At 57.1% G+C, this 20,647-nt stretch overlaps 2 protein-coding genes across 6 annotated transcripts; one reads left to right on the forward strand and one right to left on the reverse strand.

Annotated features, from left to right (window-relative positions):
- Positions 1 to 159: 159 nt before the first annotated feature.
- On the reverse strand, positions 160 to 13,367 carry HGS (hepatocyte growth factor-regulated tyrosine kinase substrate). Of its 4 annotated transcripts, none has more exons than XM_019981091.2 (22): positions 13,214 to 13,367; positions 11,629 to 11,713; positions 11,226 to 11,301; positions 10,758 to 10,850; positions 9,062 to 9,185; positions 7,912 to 7,964; positions 7,444 to 7,512; positions 6,679 to 6,803; positions 5,650 to 5,728; positions 5,485 to 5,583; positions 5,303 to 5,398; positions 4,652 to 4,690; positions 4,434 to 4,574; positions 4,280 to 4,339; positions 3,601 to 3,808; positions 3,025 to 3,197; positions 2,808 to 2,948; positions 2,548 to 2,725; positions 1,749 to 1,882; positions 1,554 to 1,673; positions 1,285 to 1,374; positions 160 to 847 (listed from the first exon to the last, which is right to left on the reverse strand). In XM_019981091.2, the coding sequence occupies exons 1-22, from the start codon at positions 13,248 to 13,250 to the stop codon at positions 737 to 739; spliced, it is 2,331 nt and encodes a 776-aa protein (XP_019836650.1). In that variant the 5' UTR covers positions 13,251 to 13,367; the 3' UTR covers positions 160 to 736. The 4 variants fall into 4 exon arrangements, with proteins under 4 accessions (XP_019836650.1, XP_070630003.1, XP_019836649.1 ...); XM_070773902.1 differs by having other exon boundaries at positions 1,554 to 1,658; positions 3,601 to 3,811; XM_019981090.2 differs by having other exon boundaries at positions 3,601 to 3,811.
- On the forward strand, positions 13,355 to 19,568 carry ARL16 (ARF like GTPase 16). 2 transcript variants are annotated; one of them, XM_070773906.1, is made up of 5 exons: positions 13,355 to 13,620; positions 13,789 to 13,847; positions 14,299 to 14,412; positions 14,987 to 15,117; positions 15,262 to 19,568. In XM_070773906.1, the coding sequence occupies exons 1-5, from the start codon at positions 13,488 to 13,490 to the stop codon at positions 15,431 to 15,433; spliced, it is 609 nt and encodes a 202-aa protein (XP_070630007.1). In that variant the 5' UTR covers positions 13,355 to 13,487; the 3' UTR covers positions 15,434 to 19,568. The 2 variants fall into 2 exon arrangements, with proteins under 2 accessions (XP_070630007.1, XP_070630008.1); XM_070773907.1 differs by having other exon boundaries at positions 13,368 to 13,620; positions 14,987 to 15,102.
- The last annotated feature ends 1,079 nt before the right edge of the window (positions 19,569 to 20,647 follow it).

Consider the following 20,647-nt stretch of genomic DNA (forward strand, 5'->3'; position numbering starts at 1 on the left):
GAAAGACAACCAATCTCAAGGCCAAGTAGCGTGCACCAGTTGAGACTCCTGTGGAGCTAGGCCTGGGGCGAGGGGCAGCTGGCCTGTGAGGAGGCACCCACACACCCACCCAGAACTGAAACAGCTGCCCAGCACTTTCCCTCTGAGCAGACACCCTGATACTTGTTGAAAGACATTTTTATTATCGCTGTTCCATTCCATCTACTCAGGGCACTGGATAAGATGGCAGCTCAGAAGCAGAGAAGCTGGAGACAGGCCCCACCCTTCCTGTGAGGGCCAGGAGCATCCCTGCTGACAGCCTGGGGGGCCATGCTGGAGAACTCTGGGGAGCACTCACACTAGTCACAGACCATGGCCTCAAGGTCTCCCGGGTGGGGATGGGAGGGCATGAGCTGTGCGGGGCAGAGACCCCACTCTGGCCAGCCCTCACAGAACCCGACATAACTAGGCTGGGGGCTTCCTCTCAGGGAAGGTCCTTCCCTTCCACCCTCCTCCCCGAGGCCCAGCCCTGGGGAAAGGAGTCAGACATGAACTTAAGGAGCCAGAGACAAGGATGGGGCCTAGGCGAACCAGGAGCTGGCAGGCAAGGACACAGACGGAGGAGGGCCGGAGTGAAGGGCCACCCCGCCCACGCAGAGGGTAGAGCGCGAGGCAGGAGGACCACGCTAGTTAGAGATGGAGGCGGCAGTTTTGGAGAACCGTAGTGTTACTCTCGATGGGGAGCTCCCAGCCGGGGTCAGTCAAACGAGATGAGCTGGGCTTCACTGCCCTGTGCTGGCGGGCCCTGTGCTGGGGGCTGCTGGGCCACTGGGGGCTGCTGCTGAGGAGGGCCGCTGGAGGGCGCCATCTGTGGGAGGACACACAGGCCAGTGGTCTGACTTCCCTCTTCAGGCCCCAGCCTCCCCATCCTCTACCAGCTCCTCTCCAAAACACTCCACAAACCAGCCTGGCCCAGTATTTAGGCCCCTCAAGCCCATGCTCCTGACTCCTTCCCTTCCTCCAGTCATCACAGATTCCCTGTCCTCTTCCTGTCCCCAGCAGAGCCCACTCCCCAGGCATTCCGGATTCATGTCTCTGGAGCTGAGTAGATGGGGCCTCGGGCTTTTAAGTAAACATATGGTTTTGACACCCAACAGCTATTGCTATGTGCCTGTCCTGGTCCTGCCTGAAGAGCAGCAATCCTGGCCCACGCCAGCCGCACTTCCCAGGGCAGCCCCACTGCAGATGGGGTCCACAGTGAAGCCTGTCCCGTCATGACCCACGGTGGTCCCAGGAGAGGCTCACCTGCTGGTACACGGGCTGCTGCCCTGAGATATAGGGTTGCTGTGGGGGCGGCAGAGGCGCGTCTTGGCCGGGGAGGGTCGGCATGAGATTCTGTGGACAATGAAACAGCCCCATGCTAAGAAAGCAGCTCTGTAACCAGGTCAATGCCAACCAGCAGAGAGGCAGTGGAGGGGACATGGGGCAGTGAGCAGAGCATGGAGCCTGCCCAGCATGCTCCCACCCCAAAAGGCCCTGCTCCTCCCATCTGAGGCCCCCCGACAGCCTCTCACCTGCATGCTATAAGGCTGGTAGCCCATGGACACTGACTGGCTCCCCATGTAGCCCATCGTACCAGACTGCGGGGGCTGGGAGATGGCTGGGAGGCTCTGTGGGGCCTGGGAGGCCACGGTCTGTGGAGGAGAGAGGGCGATGGGAGACAGTTGGGCCTAGGGCCCTTGTAGGGAAGGGGCGGCCTCCCCACCTACCTGATAGCCCTGCGTGGGAGTAGGCTGGTATGATGAGTAGGCTGGGCTGGTGGTGGGCCCTGCGGGGCCCTGTGCGGCTGCCTGTGCACCAGCCGCCCCTGCTGGGTACATGTAAGCGCTCACCATGCTGGGGTCTGCAGACAGAGGAGAGAGCTCAGAACTCTGAGGATGGGGCAAGGGACAGGGGCTTGAGTTTCCCTTTTCCTTGTGACTTACAGAAATAAGTTTGTGTTTCACATTCTCACAAAAGAATAGTAAGTGAAATCAACAAAAACAGGAAAGGACCCACAGAATGTCACACTCTCAGAAGACCAGTCACAGCCCAAATGGTCTGCAAGACGACAGGCCAGCGGTCTTTGGGAAGTCAGTGTCAGAGAAGCCCACAGAACGTTCTAAGAGGGAGGACAGCTAAACAGGGGCCGGGTTTCCTGTTGGCACAGGTGAGGCCCTGGGGCCGTGTGAGCGCGAGCCAGCCGCAGATGCAGTCACACCAGGGCCTCTGGGCTCCTTGTCTGGCACCTGTGCCCAGGCCCTGCAGAGCATCCTGATCTAGCAAACGTAGAGGCCTCTAGTAGTGAAGGGTGTCACACCCGCCACTCCCCCTAAATTGGGTCAGAAGAGAGTGAGTGTGGCTGAGTGTGGGGAGAGAGTGTGAATCTGAAAAACACTGTGTACTGCTCTGCCGACTGTTCTGTAAGTTTGCGATCACACCAACACAACAAAAGAAGGAAAGGGTAGCGGTCTGGGGTTCGTCTTGGCTGTTGGCCCCCCACCCTCCTGCCCCACCCCACTCTGTTACCTGCTGCGGCTGCTGGCATGCTGGGGTAGGGGCCGCTGGCAGCCGGGGCCGGCTGACTCATGTACATGGTGTGCATGGGCGAGCCCTCCACCGAGCCGGCCGGGCTGAAGGTGCCCGCGAAGCTCGCCGGGCCGGAAGGCTGGTACAGCACGCCCCCTGCTGCAGGCATGGCCTGGAGCTGGAGACAGAGAGACCACTTTCAGGGCCCTTGTCCGTCACCAGGGTGCCCCGAGGGACCGGGGTGTGTGGTTGGCACGTGCCTGGGCGTAGGGCAGGGAGAAAGCGGGCATCTGGGCCCGCATCTGGATGGTCTGCTTCTGCTGCTCCAGGCGCATCTGCCGCTCCTTCTCCTGCTCCTGCAGGCGCTGGATGGCCAGCTGCCGCTGCACCTCTAAGTACTCCTGTGGACCACGAGGCAGGCGTCAGGGCCGGCTCTGGCCCCACACCCTACGGCTGGGCAGGCCGCCACCGCCGCACCTGCTTCTTCTGCCGCATGATCTCCAGCTTCTGGGCCAGCTGGATCTGGCGCTGGCGCTCAGCCTCCTCAGCTGCGCGGCGAAGCTTCTCCCGGTGCTCCTCCCGCAGGGCGCTGAGTGCCCCCCGGGCATCACGGATCTGTGCCAGCTTGTCCTGCAGTCCCTCGTAGTATACTGTGGGGAGGGGGCAAGCTGGGGGCCTTGGTATTGGCTGGAACACAAGCTGCCCAGCAGTGGGCACTGCTGCCCAGCCTGGCTTGGGAAATGGCAGGGCCCAGCTGAGCACCTGTCTACAGGGTGCAGCTGGCATAGGGGCTCCAGGGCAGGTGGACGCACATGCACATGTGTGGGAACACATACGTACACATACACACTCCCGCCAGCTCACTGTGCTCAGTGGGACATCTGCCACTGGGACTCCCTCATGCAGAGCCCAAGGTCCCTCGCGGCAGCCCTGCCCACACCACCCCAGGCGCAATAATGCCTGGCCCAGAAGGTACCCACTGCCCCTAGCGGGTGTGGCAGGCCCGATGGGAGCCCCCGAGGCCTGGAGGGACACCTGGGAGGGTGCACGTACACCTGCGCTCATCCAGCTGGTTGAGCAGCTCCAGCAGCTGGGGGTGCATGGTGTTGATGGACTGGAAGAGGGACAGCACGGCCGAGTCGTTGGTGATGCTGCGGCCCCGCACGTGGTTGCTCTTCATGCGGTTGACGAAGGTGGTGACGGCATTCTGGAGGGCCTTCAGGAACTGTGCGTGGCTCTCCTCGGACTCCCCATTCTGGTACTGCTGCCGGGGCACAGGAGTCTGCCTGAGCACCTCCCACACCCCCAGCCCGAGTGGGGACAGGATCCCTCTGTCCAGCTGAGCCAGGTGCTAAGCTCTGAGCTTGCTGCAGGACTGACTGGGTCCTCCTGGGGGGTCTGCGAGAGGCGCCCCCAGCACCCGGTTCACAAGGGAGGAAACGGAGGCCCAGGGAGGCTCGGCTTTTGCCCACAGGCACAGCGTGGCCGAGACGAAGCTGTCCTGGCCCTGGCCTCTTACTCCACTGGGCACCAAAGTGCAGAGCCCCAGAATATTCCAGCCTGTTCGGGGTAGACAGCAAGGCGCTGAGCAGAGCCTGCGGCCAACCCAGAGGCGTTCACTGGAGAGCTGTAAGTGGCAAGAGCCCACCTCTGGGGGGCCGCTGTGAGCCTGGCGCTCTGCACTCCGGGAGGCCAAGTCTGCCCCCAGCCTGAGAAGGGAGTCATGGCTTACCTCACTAAAGGCAGCTCCGGCTGCAGTTACGGCCTGAGGGTCTGTCTCTGGGAGGGAAGTCTGGAAGAGACCAGACAGTGAGACTCCATTTCTGCCTATCCTGGTGTCCCTCTCCCAAGGGACCACAGTCTGAAGCCTGAGAGTGGCCCCTTACCTCCACGTTGGCAGGGATTGCGTGTCCCTCCCCAGGCTGGGCCGTGGGCTCTGTCAGAGGCACCGGCGCGGACGGCGTGGGGCTCTTCCGAGCCTCCTCCTGCTTCTTCTCCCAGTAGTTCCGGTTCAGGTACCGCGCAAGCTGCACAGGCAAGAGGGGGTCACTCCCAACGGCCAGGAAGCAGCGAGGGGAAAGCACCACACTTGGGGTATCCTCACCTCAGGATCGATGTCCTCAGCCAGAGGCGCCGACGAGTTCTGGGGAGACATGGTGGATGTGAGAGGCCACAGGCCAGAGGAGTGGCCTGGATGATATAGCCATGAGAGTGGACCCTGCACACTGGCCAAAGCCTGTTCAAGCGCCAAGGGGCTCCGTAACTGTAGATGGGATGCAGGGTGCTGCCCCACCAGCCCTCCCACTGACCACAGGGTTGGGTGGGCAACTGGCAGGGCTTCTCTCAGCTCCACCCACAGTGCCCTGCAGGGTTTGCAAATGACTTTCTAAACCTCTGCCCCACCTGCCACCTTCCTCCTTTTTACAGAAAGAATTCGGTCCACCTCTAGCAAACAGACCTGTGACGGCCTCACTGGAGGCTAGAAAAACAGAGCACTTTGACCCAAGGTGTCCCCAGCTCCTCCCGCTTGGGGGGTATGGAAGACACTGGGGTCTCGACAGTGAGGCCTCCAGCCCTTGCAGTGTCCTCTGCTCCACCGGGGTCCTGACCAGGGAGCCGAGACCTGTGGGTACCAGGCTGCCTCTGCCCCTGCCCAGGAGACTCAAGCATCCCTGCTGAGGCACAATCGCTTGCCCCCCCCATCCCATAGGAAGGGGGTCCAAGCCGCTGGGGCTGAGCTGAAGGGCAGGCTCACCACAGGCGAAGAATACAGGCTGCTGGCGGGGGGTGCTGAGGAGGCCACGGGCGTGGGTTCCGCCTTGGGGTACGCGGTATAGGCCGACTTCTGCCTCTGCAGGATGACCAGGAGGAGGTGTCCGAGGTGCACGCCGCACTTTCCCGGGCACCCCCAGACTCAGCAAGGCTGCCCCCGCTCACCATCCGTTCCTTCTCCTCGGCCTCCGACTGAGACAGGGCCAGGGCCAGCTGCAGCTCCTCCTCTTCCTGCAGGGCTGTCTCATCCCTTTTAGGGGGCAGCTGAGGATGACAGGGCAGAGTTAGCGGGGCCAAGGGTCAAGGTGCCCCCAGAGGCCCGGGCAGTACCTGCGACTGCTGAGACAGCGGGCTGGTCAGGTACTCCGGGGGCAGCTCCGTCGTCGAGGCCGCTTTTCCCTCCGCTTTCCTGGAGGAGACAGGATGCCGTGTGTCACCAGGCGCTGTATCCCACCCCCATGTGTTCTTGCAAACAGCCTGGGGCTCCCCTCTGACACCCTCAGGGAAGGAAGACAGAAGTTCCGCAGACCACACTCCAGAGAAAAGCTGGACCCATGAACCAGTTGTCACCTCTGGGCTGCAGGGCCCTGGGCAAGTCACTGGCCTAAAAGACAGCTCCTTTCCTGGAAATGGGGCTCCAACACCCGCCACGCTGCGGCTTTCCAAAGAAAACACCTCCCAATGCAGCAGCCTACAGATACCACTTCCCCAAAAGATCAGATCCCATCCCTGATGCTGGGAAGATGGACAACACGGGCTCCTGGGCCAGCCACACTGAGCCTGACTGTCACCACAAGGAAACCCTGGACCCAAACCCAGAGATGTGCCTCAAACAGCCTAGGCCCCTCAGCGATGTCCTTGTCACAAAAGAAAAAGAGGCTCAAACTCACCAGGTTAGAGAGCTGAGGAGGCGGCTGGGTCCTAACAGGACCGAACCACCATGGGACGTTACTGGGACTTGGGAACCCTGAACAGGGACTAACTGCACTGATGCCAAATGCCCCACTCGACTGCTACCAGCAGTCTCGTGGGAAAAGTTCCCCTTGGGAAGCACACATGGGAGTTGAGGGGAGAGGGACAGGGTGCCCGCGGCTCACTCTTGACTGGTTCAGGATACAAGGTGTGTGTGGGCACACAAGCCTGGGAGGGTGGGGGTGGTGTGTGTGTGTGAGAGAGAGAGAGATGGAGTCAATGGGGCTGCAGAAAGGCAATTTACTGTCGTGGGGTGAGGGTCTCCAGGCAACTCCTGTGTCTCTTCTCCCAACACTTTATAAACAAACCCAAGCAACTGGCCAGCAGGACTCAGACCTAGGGGCCCTGCCGGGCACCACCCTAGCTCCAGTGTCCCAAGGGACTCACTTGTTGAGCTGCTCAAAGCAGGGCTCACACACCCGCACCTCCTTCTCAATGCCGAACTTGGGGATGGTGGAGTACTTGGAAGAGCACTTGCCGCAGAAGATCTGGCCACACGCCCGGCAGTGGTGCTGTGACACGGGGTGGTCAGGGAGGCCTGGTCAGCCACTCTTCACTCCCACCTTCTGCCCAGCACCACCCGCTGCAGGAAGTGCCAGGCTGGGCCTCCCAGGCTGGGGTGGGCAGAAGGTGAGCTTGGGAGGCCACAAAGGACCTGGGGAACAGGGCACACTCGCGAGCTCCCAGTTATAGGCTCCACTTTGAGGAAAAGTAGTCACGCTGACAAAAAAAGTTCACACAAGAACACATAAGCTGTCCTAATGAGTGAGTTTTGCTGTACAGTGAGTCTGAGGAGTCTGCTCAGATGTCCCAGGCCCCAGCTTCAGTGAGCAGAGGGAAGGTCCAAGCCAGACAAGCCAAGTCAGCTGAGGAGACTCAGCGAGGGGGCTACTGGCCGAGGCAATGCAGACCCAAACCCCTGGGCATGGGGTGCTTGCGTTCCCCAGGAGTGCAGCCTTGCCTGAACTTTGCCTGAGGGCACTGACCATTGGACACAGATCCCAGGTGACCTCACTCCCCACGCCGCCAGGTCCCAGTCCAGAGTGAAAGGGCCTGCTGTGCACGCAGTGGCCTTGTGGTAACAGCGGGAGGCTTGGGGTCTGTCCTGGCCAGGTGGGGAGCTGGGGCCCTCCCTGAGGCAGGCGCACTCACCTTGCGGGTCATGACCCCAAACTGCACCCGGCACCGGTGGCACTCCTCAGCATCCACCCAGTCAGGGGCCTGGGGACGGGCAGAGTCAGGTCACACGCCCTGGCCCTCCCTGGCCACCCCGCTTTCCACAAGGGGTGCAGGGGCTGCAGGGGGCTGCGGCCAACCCACTGCAGACGTGACTCGAGGAAGACCTCCCTCCAAAATGGTCCTCTTTTCTTTCTAAAGACTGCAAGACTTCCCACAGCTTCAGGGACATGGAAGTATTTAACTGGGAACCACAGCCCTAAGGCACCTTCAACCAGGTTCCTTTCTCAACCTGCAGACAAAGCTGCATATTCTACTCAAAGGGCATTCTCACGTTGAGATCAATTAGCAGCTCTCCTGCTCCCAACAAGCCCAGATCCCAGGGTCTCCCTTCTGCCTCCTGCAAGCAGCCTAACTCCTGGACCCAGCACCCTGTGAACTCACTCTCTCCGCAGCAAACATGGCATCGCTTTCCTTGAACTCTGGGAAGACGTGTCCTGGAAAAAGGAGGCCCCTGTTACCACTGAATGCTGCCCTGGTGTGTGAGGCCCCCAGCCTCACCTGTCCTTACCCATCAGCCCTGAGGCCTCCAGCGATCACATCCCAGTCCTTGGCGTCTGCTCCTCCCCGAGCAGACAGAAGAGGCCCAGAGCCTGAGGCAGCAGGCACAGTGACCTCACACTGCACAAGGGCGTCTAGGGGCGCAGCTCAGCCAGCCTGCCCCACAGCTGGGGTGGCTCCGCACGGCCGCTGAGTCCTAGGGACCACACACAGAGCCAAGCCTTGCTCCCACCACATCAAGGCCTCGCGGGTCTTTCCTGGGCCTCCCATCTGGCTCCTGGCCTGCATTCCAGCCAACCACAATTCTCAGAGCTTTTAAACCAGAGCTTTTTTTTTTTGAGCCATGGACCCGTTGAAATCCCATAAGTCTTTGTTTTTGGTTGGGTTTTTTTTTTTTGGCCATGCTGTGTGACTTGTGGGATTTAGTTCCCCATCCAGAGATCAAATCTGGGTCCCTGACAGTGAAAATCCAGAATCTTAACCAGTGGACTGCCTGGAAATTCCCTCCATAAACTCTGGATGTTCTCTCTCATGTCTGAAGTTCAGGAATTGAGAGTCTGAGACCAGCTTATTGACCTGGATGGGTCCTTCATCACACAGTGTCAGCAGTCCTGCTCACCCTGCAACCAACAGGCAGTGCCCTTGCTCCCACTCCGTGGCTCATCTTGGGGTCAGAAGACCTGGCCCAGCTGTGCGGCAGAGGTGGGAGAGGACCCAGCCTGCCCTCTCATCCACACCTGGTGGGAGCACCAGGAAATCTTCCAAACACGGCCTGAATCCACCGCTCTCCTTGCCAGAACCCCAACATCTCTCCACAGGTACAACAACAGGGAGGAACACGCACTGGGCCTGAAGAAGCCTGCCTCAGCTGCCACAGCCCCGCGTAAGACTCCCCAAGTCCACTGTGCTCAGAGCACAGTGCCGCCCCCAGCACAGCCTCCCTTGGGCCCACCTGGTGCAGGGCAGCCCCTCAACTCCTGATGGTGCGTCCCAAGCCCAGGACCGGACCCTCTCGCCCCCACCCCCGACTCACCTTCCACCTTCATGATCTGGTATGTGTCCTGGACCACCTTGTACTTGGGCTCGTTCCGGAAGGCGTGTGCCCAGGCCTGAATCAGATACAGGATCTTGTTCCGGACGTTTACTTCCACCTGCCTCTGTAGGCAAGGGAAGAAGGAAGATGAGGACATGGAGGTCCCAAAGAGATATCTCAGAACAAGGAAGCAACTGGCAGACCCCAGCTGGAGACGGGGCCATGTAGGGAGCCACTCCCCAGATCCAGGCCTCCTCCAGGAACCCCATCCCCAAAGACAAATCCATTCCCCCTGTCTGTCGACTAAGGGCCTGCACTGGTCTCTAAACGCCTGGGAGAACCTGGGGAATCCCTCAAGTGAAGGCTCTCCCACCCCTACTGTCTCATCACCACCTGTCTCTGCCCACCTTACCCCTGTGCCCTACAGGACCCTGACTACCTAGGGAGCCCCTCAGCCTGTGACCCACTGTGGGGCTGGCTAAGGCCAGCCAGCAACAGGCAGAGCCAACCGAGCCTGGGCTGAGGGTGCAGACGCACGGTCAGCCAGCTGCCTCCTTCCAGTCACAGGCAGCCCAGACAGGTGGGATGAATGGCTCCAGAAAGTTCCCTACATACAAGGCCACCACCTCCAGCAGATTAAAGCACAACCAATCCCACTTCTAAAGCTCTCTCGATGACATACACACACAATGCTCAGGACAGTGGGTCAAGAAAGTTGCTTCGAGGAGACACCCACCACAGCTCACATGCCAGAGTTCCTGCTCTTTTTTATAACCTGGGTCCAGTCAGTGAACCCCTCTCCAGGTAGCCCCGGCCCTCCAAGGACTCAGACCCCGTGCCGTGTGAACAGGACACGATCATGCCCATACAAGGAGGACAGGTTCTAATTCTTCCTCTGTCATCCAGGACAGAGGAGGGGCTGGCCAGGCCTCCAGTCAGGGCTTTGAAAAAGTCCTGCTGTCAGCTCAGCCTCAGATGGGCTCCAGGCTGCGAGGCCCACAGGCACCCAACAGGCCCAGGTCAGTTGTGGTGGAGTTGGTGCCAGAGCTGTGCTCCTAGGTTGCCACCTAGGGCGGCCTCAGCTCTACGGGACGCCCTTCACCTCCAAGAATGGCTGCACCACCCCACTCTACATCATACAACCTCCTGGTGTCACTGCCCACATCACAATCCCTACAGGTGGGCAGCAAACCTGCCCTGCCCGGATGACCCCTTGAGGCCCTGGAGGACTTTTTCCTCCTCTGCCTTGGCGGGTGGGGTGGGGGGCAGGTTCTGGCATCCCTTCTCTGTTGCGTTCCCCAGCTCTGCCTCCACAAACACATCAAACTCACGTGCCTCCCTGCTCTATGCAAGTCTTTTGGGGACCCCAGGTCTCCACTCACATGCTCTGCCATGGCCACACGCACACTGTTCCTCCCCACCTTCTCTGCTACTCAGTGAGCATCCCCTACCCTTCAGACTCAGCTCCTGCCCCCCAGGAAGTTTTCCTCACCTTGCAGGAGCGGGGTCTTCTCCGTACTCCCAGATGCAGCCCTGCCTAGCTTCTGGGAAGGCCTGATCTCTCCAGGCAGGGATCACAAACACTTGCCCTCCAGCCCTCGGCACTGTTTCTGACACAGGTGCCAGCAAAGCCCCAAGAAGCCCCTGGGGTGGTGCTCCCCCACACAGGCCTCTCTGCTCCCTGAAGAGCACCCACCTTCAGCAGATCCTTCAGCTCCTCCATGGTCTGCTTGTTTGCCACCTCATCATGGACTGTCTGGCCGCAATTCTTCACCACAGACTCCATGACCTGCAGATCCCAGCGAGGGGAAGACTTAAGCTGCAGGTCAGGGCAGGAACTCCCCGTCCTGGACAGGTCCACCTTCCCCACAAGGTGGGCCTCAACACGGCCCTCAGACCACCCAGCTGGATAGGAAAGCCCACAGAGCAGTCTCCAAGGCAAGCAGCAGCCAGGGCTACACCTGCTCCTTTTAACTCCATGTTTTATCACCAAGGACAGACACTGGAGTCAACCTCAGGGGCTACACGTGTCAGCCTCAGGTGGAAGAGCAGAAGCACTGCTCCCAGCCCAGCCCAGCCCTCTGTCCCTGGTGCCGCCACTGTTGGCAGTGCGCCCATCGCTGCCACCCCGACCAGGGCTGACTGGAGTACAGGGTCTGATTACCTCTAGGGCGTACAAGGCCACGTGGGGATTCTTATCATTAACTTTCTTCTTGATGGAACTCACTGCATATTTTGCCCTGACAGAAAAAAAGGCATTTGTAAAAGCAAACAGAAAAAAAAAAGAAGAAGAAAACAGCTTCTAAGACTGAGGAAAAGCCCATTGGCCATCTGGTCCTTGAGACCCCCTAGGCAAACGTCCAGGTAACCATGCACTCCCCAACAGTACAGAAAAAGTCCTTTAACTGTCCTGAGATCTCAAGAGCCATAGCACACAGACCGCACAATACTCCATGGGGGCCTAACATGCTCAGCTTTCATCAGGGCAGGATCTTGGAAGATGAGTGGGCACAAAGCAACCCCAGTCCACAGTGTGGCCAACCCTCTGCTCCCGAGGGTGCACTTACTGCGTGTCCCCCTGGCGGATCAGGTCACAGATCTGGAGGATGGACTCCCAGTCAGTCTCCAGAAGAAGCTGGCTGGTCGCTTTGTCTAAGGCAGAAACGCACCATTACAGGGGCTCATCCTGCTGGGTGATCCCCTAGCTGGATCCCCAGCTCAGCAACAGGCAGGAGGAACTGCCTCCTTCCCATTTTATTTTAGACATCTGGACCAAACGGAAAACTGCGTGACCATCCTCCTGACACCTGACAATAATGGTGGAAAGCACTGTCCTTCCTGAAAGACAATGTGGGCTTTTTACACACAAGTGCTGTTCCAAACACTTTACGCGAACTCACTCAACTCTCAAACAAACCTTAAGAATTAGGGGATATTTCCACCTTCTCTGTGGACAAAGAAACTAGGTGAGAAGTGAAGAGAGGTAAAGTCACTGGGCCTGAAATCACACAGGTTGCTGGGGTGGAGCGAGAATTCAACCCTAAGCTCTGCTGTCTCATCCCTCATAGTCCCTTGTTTTCAGAAGTTGTTTAGCTCTCAGCTGTGGCACTGCTGGAGAGACATACAGCAGAAACCCTGGTCCTCTGCCTCAAGTGTTCTGTGGAATGCAGACGGGGCTGATCTGCCAAGAAGGATTCTCCAACGACAGAGACCCCGGTCCTCTGCCTCAAGTGTTTTGTGGAGTGCAGACAGGGTTGACCTGCCAAGGAGGATTCTCCAACGACCACCTCTAGTCTACATCACTATGGCCTCAGACACACAGATGAGTGGCTCAGGGGCTGCTCTCCCAGTTCAGTCAGGACCATGGTCCCTGGAGTCGTGCAGAAGATCAAAAAGGATCTGATAGTGACTCCTGGATTGATCACTGAAGGGCTGAACCATCTCATGAGCTGAGTTTCTCAGCCCAGATAATTCAATGAACCTCATCTGAGGTCCCTCCGAAATCGCATGTGAGGAAAAAGGAGGCCAGGTTCAGGCTGACCATTCGACTACCCAGAGCGCCTGTCCAAAACACAGAACAGTTTCCTGAAGGAGAGTGAGCTTGTCCATAAACATTGATTTTCCTTCCTAAAACCTGTGACTTCCAGGAGGTTCAGAAAGATCAACTATCCACCCCAACAGAGGAAACGCCTTCTTAGCCCCGGCGCTTCTTCCCGGAGCCCAGTGGGGACATACGGCGCGGGTCTGGATCCCTGGGGAAGCAGCGCTCCGAAGAGCTGGCAGGTCCCAGGGAAGACACTGCTGGCTCCACCCTTGGGGCCCACGTATGTGTCAGAATCCCCAAATTCCAGGCAACCTAGGTTTTTGGCGGGGAGAGAGGGTCTACTGAGACTTTACTATTTCACTGAGTCATCCATTCTCCTGACTCAGGACGTGAGGCCCGCTTGGCCAGACGCTGGTAGTTAACTTCCCCAAGCTCCTGGCCGGTCTCCTGCGCGGACCTTCACCCAATCGGTCGGCGCCAGGCCCTGCGCCCAGGACAGCCGGGCCTTACGTCGTCTGCGCGCCCGCCCCGGGCCCGAGTCGCGCGGCGGTCGCCCGGGAGCACTGGGGGCGGGGGTCTTTCCCACCGGGGAGCGGGGGCAGCGTTACCTAGGAGACGCTCGAAGGTGCCACTGCCACGCCCCATGGCGACCCGGGACCCCAACCAGACGCCGCGGCGATCCCCACTGCTGGCCGGCGCGCCCCCGACTTCCGCTTCCGCCTGCCTCTCAGACGCGCGCACGCGCACGTCGCCGGCCAGCCCGCAAGCCGTGGGGAGGCGGGTCTTTCCGCTCGCCCCAGACGCTGGGCGCCGATTAGACCGCGCCTACTGAGACGGCTAGAGTCGGGAGCCAATGAGCTGCCCGGCGGCGGAGTCTATCTGATGAGAGCGGAGCTGAGGGTGGGCCTTGCGTGGCTCTCGGAGCTAAGGCTGTCGAGTGGAGCGGGAAGCGGGATGTGTCTCCTCCTGGGGGCCACGGGCGTGGGGAAGTCGCTGTTGGTGAAACGCCTGCAGACTATCCTTCCGTGCCGGGCGGGGGGTGGAGGGGGTCCGGAGGGGCGTGGGGATCCGAGGGGCGCTGGTGGCGAGCGGGGCGGGGTGCGTCGGGGGCGCTCGGGCTGGGGGCGGGGTCCGGCCGGCGAGCCCTCCTTGGCCCCACTCAGAGTCCTTGACTTCCTGGCACAGTTGAGTTCCCGGGATGGGAAGGGCGACCTGGGCGATCCGCCCCCGACGCGGCCCACGGTAGGCGTCCTGCAGGTTTAGGAGAAGTGGGTCCCCTTGAGATTAGCAGAGCTTTGGGTTCCTTTAATTGGAAGCAGGGGTCTGACTGGTGGGTGTGTTCAAGACACCTTTCCGGAGGTGGTGGGTGTCACCGCGGGGAGCGTGGCTCCGCCGGGACAGAGTCGCAGGGCATCCGGAGCCGCCTGCCCCTCACCACTGGTCAGATTGAGTTTGCTTCTCCCCGCACAGGGCGAATCCCTTTGGTGGGTGTCACAGCCAGCCCTGTGGGTCCTGCACCCCGGGGAGCATCTTTAGACCTCCTCCCTTGTGGGTTCTGCCTTAGAGCCTAAACACTTGAGAAGACCTATGTTAGTGGTTAGGTCGCAGTGTAAAGGGCTGGGCACATTGCTCTCCAGGAGTTGCCAGTGGGAAAGCGCTTGTGGTGGTCTCTACATCCCGGTTTTTTCCACAGGTGGGTACCAATTTAACGGACATTGTGGCTCAAAAAAAGATCACCATCCGGGAGCTGGGGGGCTGCATGGGCCCCATCTGGTCCAGTTACTATGGAAACTGTCATTCTCTCCTGGTAGGTCCTAGTCTTTTGCCCTTCCTTTGGGGAAGAAAGTCCCCATTTCAGTGTTGTCTAGTCCCCAGTTTCACTTTCTGTGTGAGATAGAATTTGGGTTCCCAGGCAGCTATGCTAGTCAAGGAAACATGGCCCAGGCCAGAATTGCTTCCCTCTGGGACTCCAGCTGCTCCCTAATGCTGCTGCTCCCAGGCAAAGGTGAAAGCTCACCAAAGGGTTGCTGAAGACAGTATTTCTTCTCTGCAGATAACTGTGTCATCCACTCACTGTCTTATTGTTCTGGGTGTGTTTGTGTGTTTTATGTTTTAATTATGTATGCCCTGGTTCATCCCATCCTGGCAAGATCTATGCCCCAAATTCTGGGACACCTCCTTTTAAAAGTAATGGCTACACGAGTAGAGCGACTTCCGTGTAGGTGGAAACAACACTGGTGATTCTTGCATAGCTCGCTCCCCTCTGCTTTTCCTGAAGCCTTCCTTGCTCTTCCTGAGCCAGGCTTGTGATGTGAATAGAGATTTGGCAAGGATGGTATTTCATCCCAGGGGGGCCCTAATCTCCATTCACTTCTTTCCAGTTCATGGTGGATGCCTCTAACCCCACCCAGCTCTCGGCATCCTGTGTGCAGCTCCTGGGTCTCCTGTCGGCAGAAGAACTCGCAAAAGCATCAGTTCTGATTCTCTTCAATAAAATGTACGTGTCTGTGAGGTGAGCGGGAGTGCAGGTGTGCCCCCGGGCGGAGCTCCTGTAGAGGGTAACCAGGAAGGTGGCCCACTGGGGGGTGGGAGGGCCCAGTGATGGCTAGGGTGGGCTTCTGGCAGCCCACTCTGATGTGTGCTGCTTTCACTCCAGCGACCTGCCCTGTTACATGACCATAGAAGAGATGAAGTCGTTAATCAGGCTCCCGGACCTCATGGCTTGCGCCAAGCAGAATATCACCACCTTAGAAATCAGTGCCTGGAAAGGCACTGGCTTGTCAGACGTGCTGCGCTGGCTCCAGGACACCCACAGAACCAATGGTTGACTGCAGGGTGGAGAAGCATGGCCGGCCTGCTCTGTGGCAACAAGGCAGAGGCGGTACTGCTTGGCCATCGGCCATCTGTTGCTTTTATAAAAGCAGGCTAAGCCCTGGAAGACGGGGTTCTGTGCTGAGTTGCAGTGATGGATAAACTGAGTCACCCAGGTTACAGAAACTCCTGATGTCTGCCCTCTGGCTCCAGGGTTGGGAGAGGAAGACAGGCCTGCCAGGTGGCTTGTGTCCTGTACCATCCTGGGATGGTTTTAGGGGAATTGTTCCCCTCTCCCCAGGAGATCTGCTCTCTCAACTGTGATAAAAGCTCAAACCTGTAAAGTTTCTGGTACCCTAACGGTGGGATACCCCACAGACAGCGTCAGGTACATGAGTCAGTGTGGTAGGGAAAACCAGGCTTTGGGTTAGAAACAGTTAACATTTACTACTCAGAGGTGCCTCAGTGGTCAGGGATCCCACAGGTAGGCCAGGGTAGAGAGAGGCTCTGATGGGGTATGGGAGGTGCTGGTGAGCTCATGGCCAGGCCCTCAGGCCACAGTTCCCCCATGGCCTGCTGTGTTCTCAGCTAAGAGAGCTTGCAGAAAACACCTACATCTATTGCTGGTGCATTTGTGTCCTAGGGCCCCTGTAATGAACCACCATAAATGGTGGCTTGTAGCAACATAAACTTAACAGTCATAGGACTGGAAGCCAGAAGTCTGAAATTGAGGTATCAGCAGGGGTGATCCTTTTGCAGACTCCAAGGGAGAATCCATTCCTTGCTGTGGTTGCTGCATGGTGTCCTTGGCTTGTGGCTTGCAGGACTTGAATCCCTGACTCTTGTCTTTTTTTGGTTTTTATTATTTATTTTTTTGGTTGTGCTGGGTCTTTGTTGCTGCTTGAGGGCTTTCTCTAGTTGCAGAGAGCTGGGGCTAAGAGTAGCGCATGGGCTTGTTGCAGTGGGTTCTCTTGTTGCGGGCTTCCCTCGTGGCTTAGACGGTAAAGAATCGCCTGTAATGCAGGAGACTCGGGTTCAATCCCTGAATTGGGACGATCCCCTGGAGAAGGGAATGGCAACCCACTCCAGTATTCTTGCCTGGAGAATTCCATGGACAGAGGAGCCTGGGAGCTACAGTCCATCGGGTCCAAAGAGTTGGATACGACTGAGTGACTAGCCCGGGGTCTAGGGTACAGGCTTCTAGGGCGTAGTTGTTGCACTCAGGCTTGGTTGCTCCACGGCACGTGGCATCTTCCCAGACCAGGGATTGAATCCATGTTCCCCACATAGGCAGGCAGAGTCTTACCCACTGTACCACCAGGGACATTCTCTGCCTCTGTCTTCACATGATCTTTTCTTCTTATGAGGACGTGACAGTGACAAAGAATCAGACTGCCAATGCAGGAATTGCAAGAGACACAGGTTTGATCCCTGGGTCAGGACAATCCCCTGGAGTAGGAAATGGCAACCCACTCCAGTATTGTTGCCTGGAAAAGTCTATGGACAGAGGAGCCTGGCAGGCTACAGCCCATGGGGTCGCAAAGAGTCGACATAACTGAGCAGCTGAGCACAAACAAGGGCCCACCTTAATCCAGATTGAGTTCAACTCAAAACCCACAATCACATGTACAAAGATTGTTTTTCCAAATCAGGTCCTCTTTGTAGGTTCTGGGGGTTACAACTTGGGCATACCTTTGGGGCTGCTATTAAACCTGCTGCAGTCTGGTAAGAAATCCTCTGCTTCTGAGTGTGGTTGTGAGTTTCCTACAATACCTTCCTCTGTCTCAGCTGGTGGTCTAGCTCACTGGGCTCCAAGGGCCTTTGGAAGGCCTGCATGGCCCCCTTTAGCCTTGTGGGACCCAGGGCCCCAATACCCTGAGGTTTCCCTAGGGCCAGAACAGTTCACACTGGCCTGCCTGGGCCACCCCTGTGGTTGTGCTTTGGCCTCACCCACTCTGATCCCAGGGCCAGATGTCCAGGCCCAGAGGGGCCAGGCAGGGGGCTCAGTACACACTCCAGGAGAGTGGGCTGAGGGGTCTGGGCTTCAAGTTGACCTACATCCTCAGCCTGCTTCTGTTTCCCCAGTTGTTCTGAGAAACAGCTCTCAGATGGAGTAAACACGCTCTGTGAAGGGGCCCTGGGGTTGGGCAAGCCATCCTGAAGAATCTTAAAGACAGCCTTCCCGAAACCTGGAGAGAATAGCTGGTTTTTGGAGGGAGCCGCTGGCTGGCTGGGTCAGTCTAAGGCCGTAGGAGAGTGCTTTGCAGTGTTTGTAACACCTGAACATGGGCGCGGCAGAAGTTTGGAGCCCTGGTGGGGACCATTCTGTGACTGTGACCCAGGAAGGCACGCTAGCTGCCCAGAACCCATCTTCCCATCTGGGATGGAGCAAGGTTCTGAGCTGTTCTGCTGTCTGGAACCTGAGAATCTGGTGAGGGGCTGGTCGTTCTCCCTGGAGAATATGCCACCTGTGCACACTCCCCACTCGCCCAGATTGCAGGGTGAGCTTCTGAATGCTGCGGTCCCACTAGGCCCCAACACACCTCCCAAGGTTGGCCATCGGAGGAGCCCGTCCATTCTGTGTTCTCCCCACTCTGCTTTCCCAGAGTCACCTACAGAGCTCGTCGACGCAATGGACCCTGGACCCCCAGAGCCTGAGGATGCCACAGGGCTCCCTGAAGTCAGTACTGAGTTCTTAAAAGTGCTGATGCTGCCCTCAGGTGTCCTTATTCCTAGACTGGCTGGGAGGGTGGGTGGGCAAGTGGGCAAGAGTCCCCCAGGTGTCAGCCAAGGACCATAGCAAAGACTGCCCCCTCCTGGCCCCCACGCTAAGAGCAGGCCTGGAACACTAGTGCCATCCCCAAATATTTTTTGTATACATCATACTCGTATGAAACATAAGTATATAACAGTATGTTTAAGATAATTCAGTTGCCCACCTGTGAAAAATGAGTAAAATATTTTTTAAATATCAGTAAAGTTAGACAATTTAATGAATCGTGACTTTCATTCACAAAGTGATAGTTTTTAATATTCAGGAGTAAACTGTCAAGAAATGTATAAGACATAGATGAAGCAGACCACAAACTAGCAGCAAGAAACAGAAAAGATTTATATACACAGTGGTTCTTAACTGGGACAGTCTGGCCACCAGTGGATACTCTGGAAATATTCTGGATGGTATAGCTGGGGGTGGGGGCTGTGATCCAGCACCTATGTGTATCTATTAATACAAACAGAGAGACCAGGAGAAAGAGAGAATGACATTTATTTTCAGGAACGAGCTCATGTCGTTGTGGAGGCTGGCAAGTCCACAATCGGCAGGACTGGGCAGCGGGCTGGTGAAGCAGGTTGATGGGATGTTTATAGTCTGAAGGCCATGGGCTGGCAAAGCCTTCTTTGTGCGGGTGAGGTCAGTCTCTTCTGTTATTAAGGTCTTAACTGAAGTCCACCTGTATTATGGAAGGTAATCTGCTTTATGCATAAAGTCTACTGATGTTAATCTCATCTAAAAAACACCTTCACAGAATCATCTAGAATAATATCTGCCCATCGGTAGACATCACAGTGAGTTCCTTGGTCTGATGAAGTGATGGTCAGCTACCCAAACTGGTGCAAAATCCTCTGTTGTGATTCTTTCATAGTATTCTGAGCATTTGCATCTACCACCAGGGCGGCACAGCACCGTCCAGAGTTGGCATCTCTTCACGTCAGAACCCCTTGTAGCCCTGGGTTTCTGGCACCAGTCTGACGTGACCCTGTGCTCAGGGCCTGCCCACCAGTGCACCTGGCACATGAAGATCCATGGTCTCAGTGTCTCATGTTGGCAGACAGGACAATTGTTACTGGCATTTTGGACCTCAGAGGGTGCAAGAGGTCTACAGGCACCTCTGTGATGCTGAGTATTCCAGTTCTAGGCCACCACAATAAAGCAAGTATAATAAAGTCAGCCACACAAATATTTTAGTTCCCCAGCCCGTAAGTGTGAAATACTGTGAATATTGCCAAAATGTGACAGACATGAAGTGAGCAAATGCTTTTGGAAAAATGACACCTATAGACTTGCTTGATACAGTTATCACAAACCTTCAATTTGTTAAAAAGAAGTTATCTGTGAAGCATAATAAAATGAGGGCTGCCTGTTTATCTACATTCAGCCTATCTCAGTGTTGCTGCAGCGCCCATGTCCACAGATGTCATGGACCCAGGTAGTTATCTCACGGGAGCACATGGGGTATCTTTGTTCCGGTCACCTTCCAAACCTGGAAAGGGGTTCTTCTGATAGGCACTGACATGTCCTACTCAACACACCCCTCAAATGGTCATCATCGATTTCCATGGGACTATGCCCCAAATGGACATCCTTAAAGAGGCCACTGCCCTCCTGCCTGACCCTACGGCCAGGCCATTGGCCACTACCCCAGTCAGTAAAAACTCAAACATAGGGGCTTCTACAGCTCAGTGCTTCATCACTGCTAGGAAAAATGCATGTAATTTAGCCCAAACAAGCTGGTCCTTTTTAACCTATTTCAATCAGTCTCCATTTGTTGGTCTTTACGTAGAAGCTTTCCAAACAAAATGCTGTCTATTCAACTTGGAACTGCCATTTACAAAGTGAACAGCTCTTTGTTGGCCAGTCGAGAGCAGTTTGTAGGGCACTGTCCAAGTGACTCCCAAGTAGAGTCCAGCACCTCCTCATGGTTCCAGGGTCTGCCCGGATGAAAAGGCTTCCTGCACCTCCTTGCTTTCTGCAGGCAGCTTGGTCTGGTGTAAGCCATTTCCACTTCCATGTCTATATGGAAACCTTCTGGGCGCTGCCACCGGCATTGAAGTGTTTCTCTGACATTGTCCGAGACATCACAGCTATTGGAGCTTAAGATCATTTTATATCCTTCAGTCACTGGGGCAGCTTCAGTTATTGTCAGGTGGCAAGGTGGTAAACCCTCCTCGAGCAGAAGTTCTCCCATCCAAAGTCCCAGCAGCTGCCGCTAGGGGGGTGCTCACAGGCTCTTGCCCTCCACACAGGGCCACCATGGCACCCAACCTTCTACCCCACACTGGGTTCAGCCACCCTTCAGTTCACTCAGTCACGTCCGACTCTGTGACCCATGGACTGCAGCACACCAGGCCTCCCTGTCCATCACCAACTCTCAGAGTTTACTCAAACTCATGTCCATTGAGTCAGTGATGCCATCCAACCATCTCATCCACTGTCGTCCCCTTCTCCCACC

This window comes from Bos indicus, chromosome 19, assembly GCF_029378745.1.
Source record: "Bos indicus isolate NIAB-ARS_2022 breed Sahiwal x Tharparkar chromosome 19, NIAB-ARS_B.indTharparkar_mat_pri_1.0, whole genome shotgun sequence".
NCBI lineage: Eukaryota > Metazoa > Chordata > Mammalia > Artiodactyla > Bovidae > Bos > Bos indicus.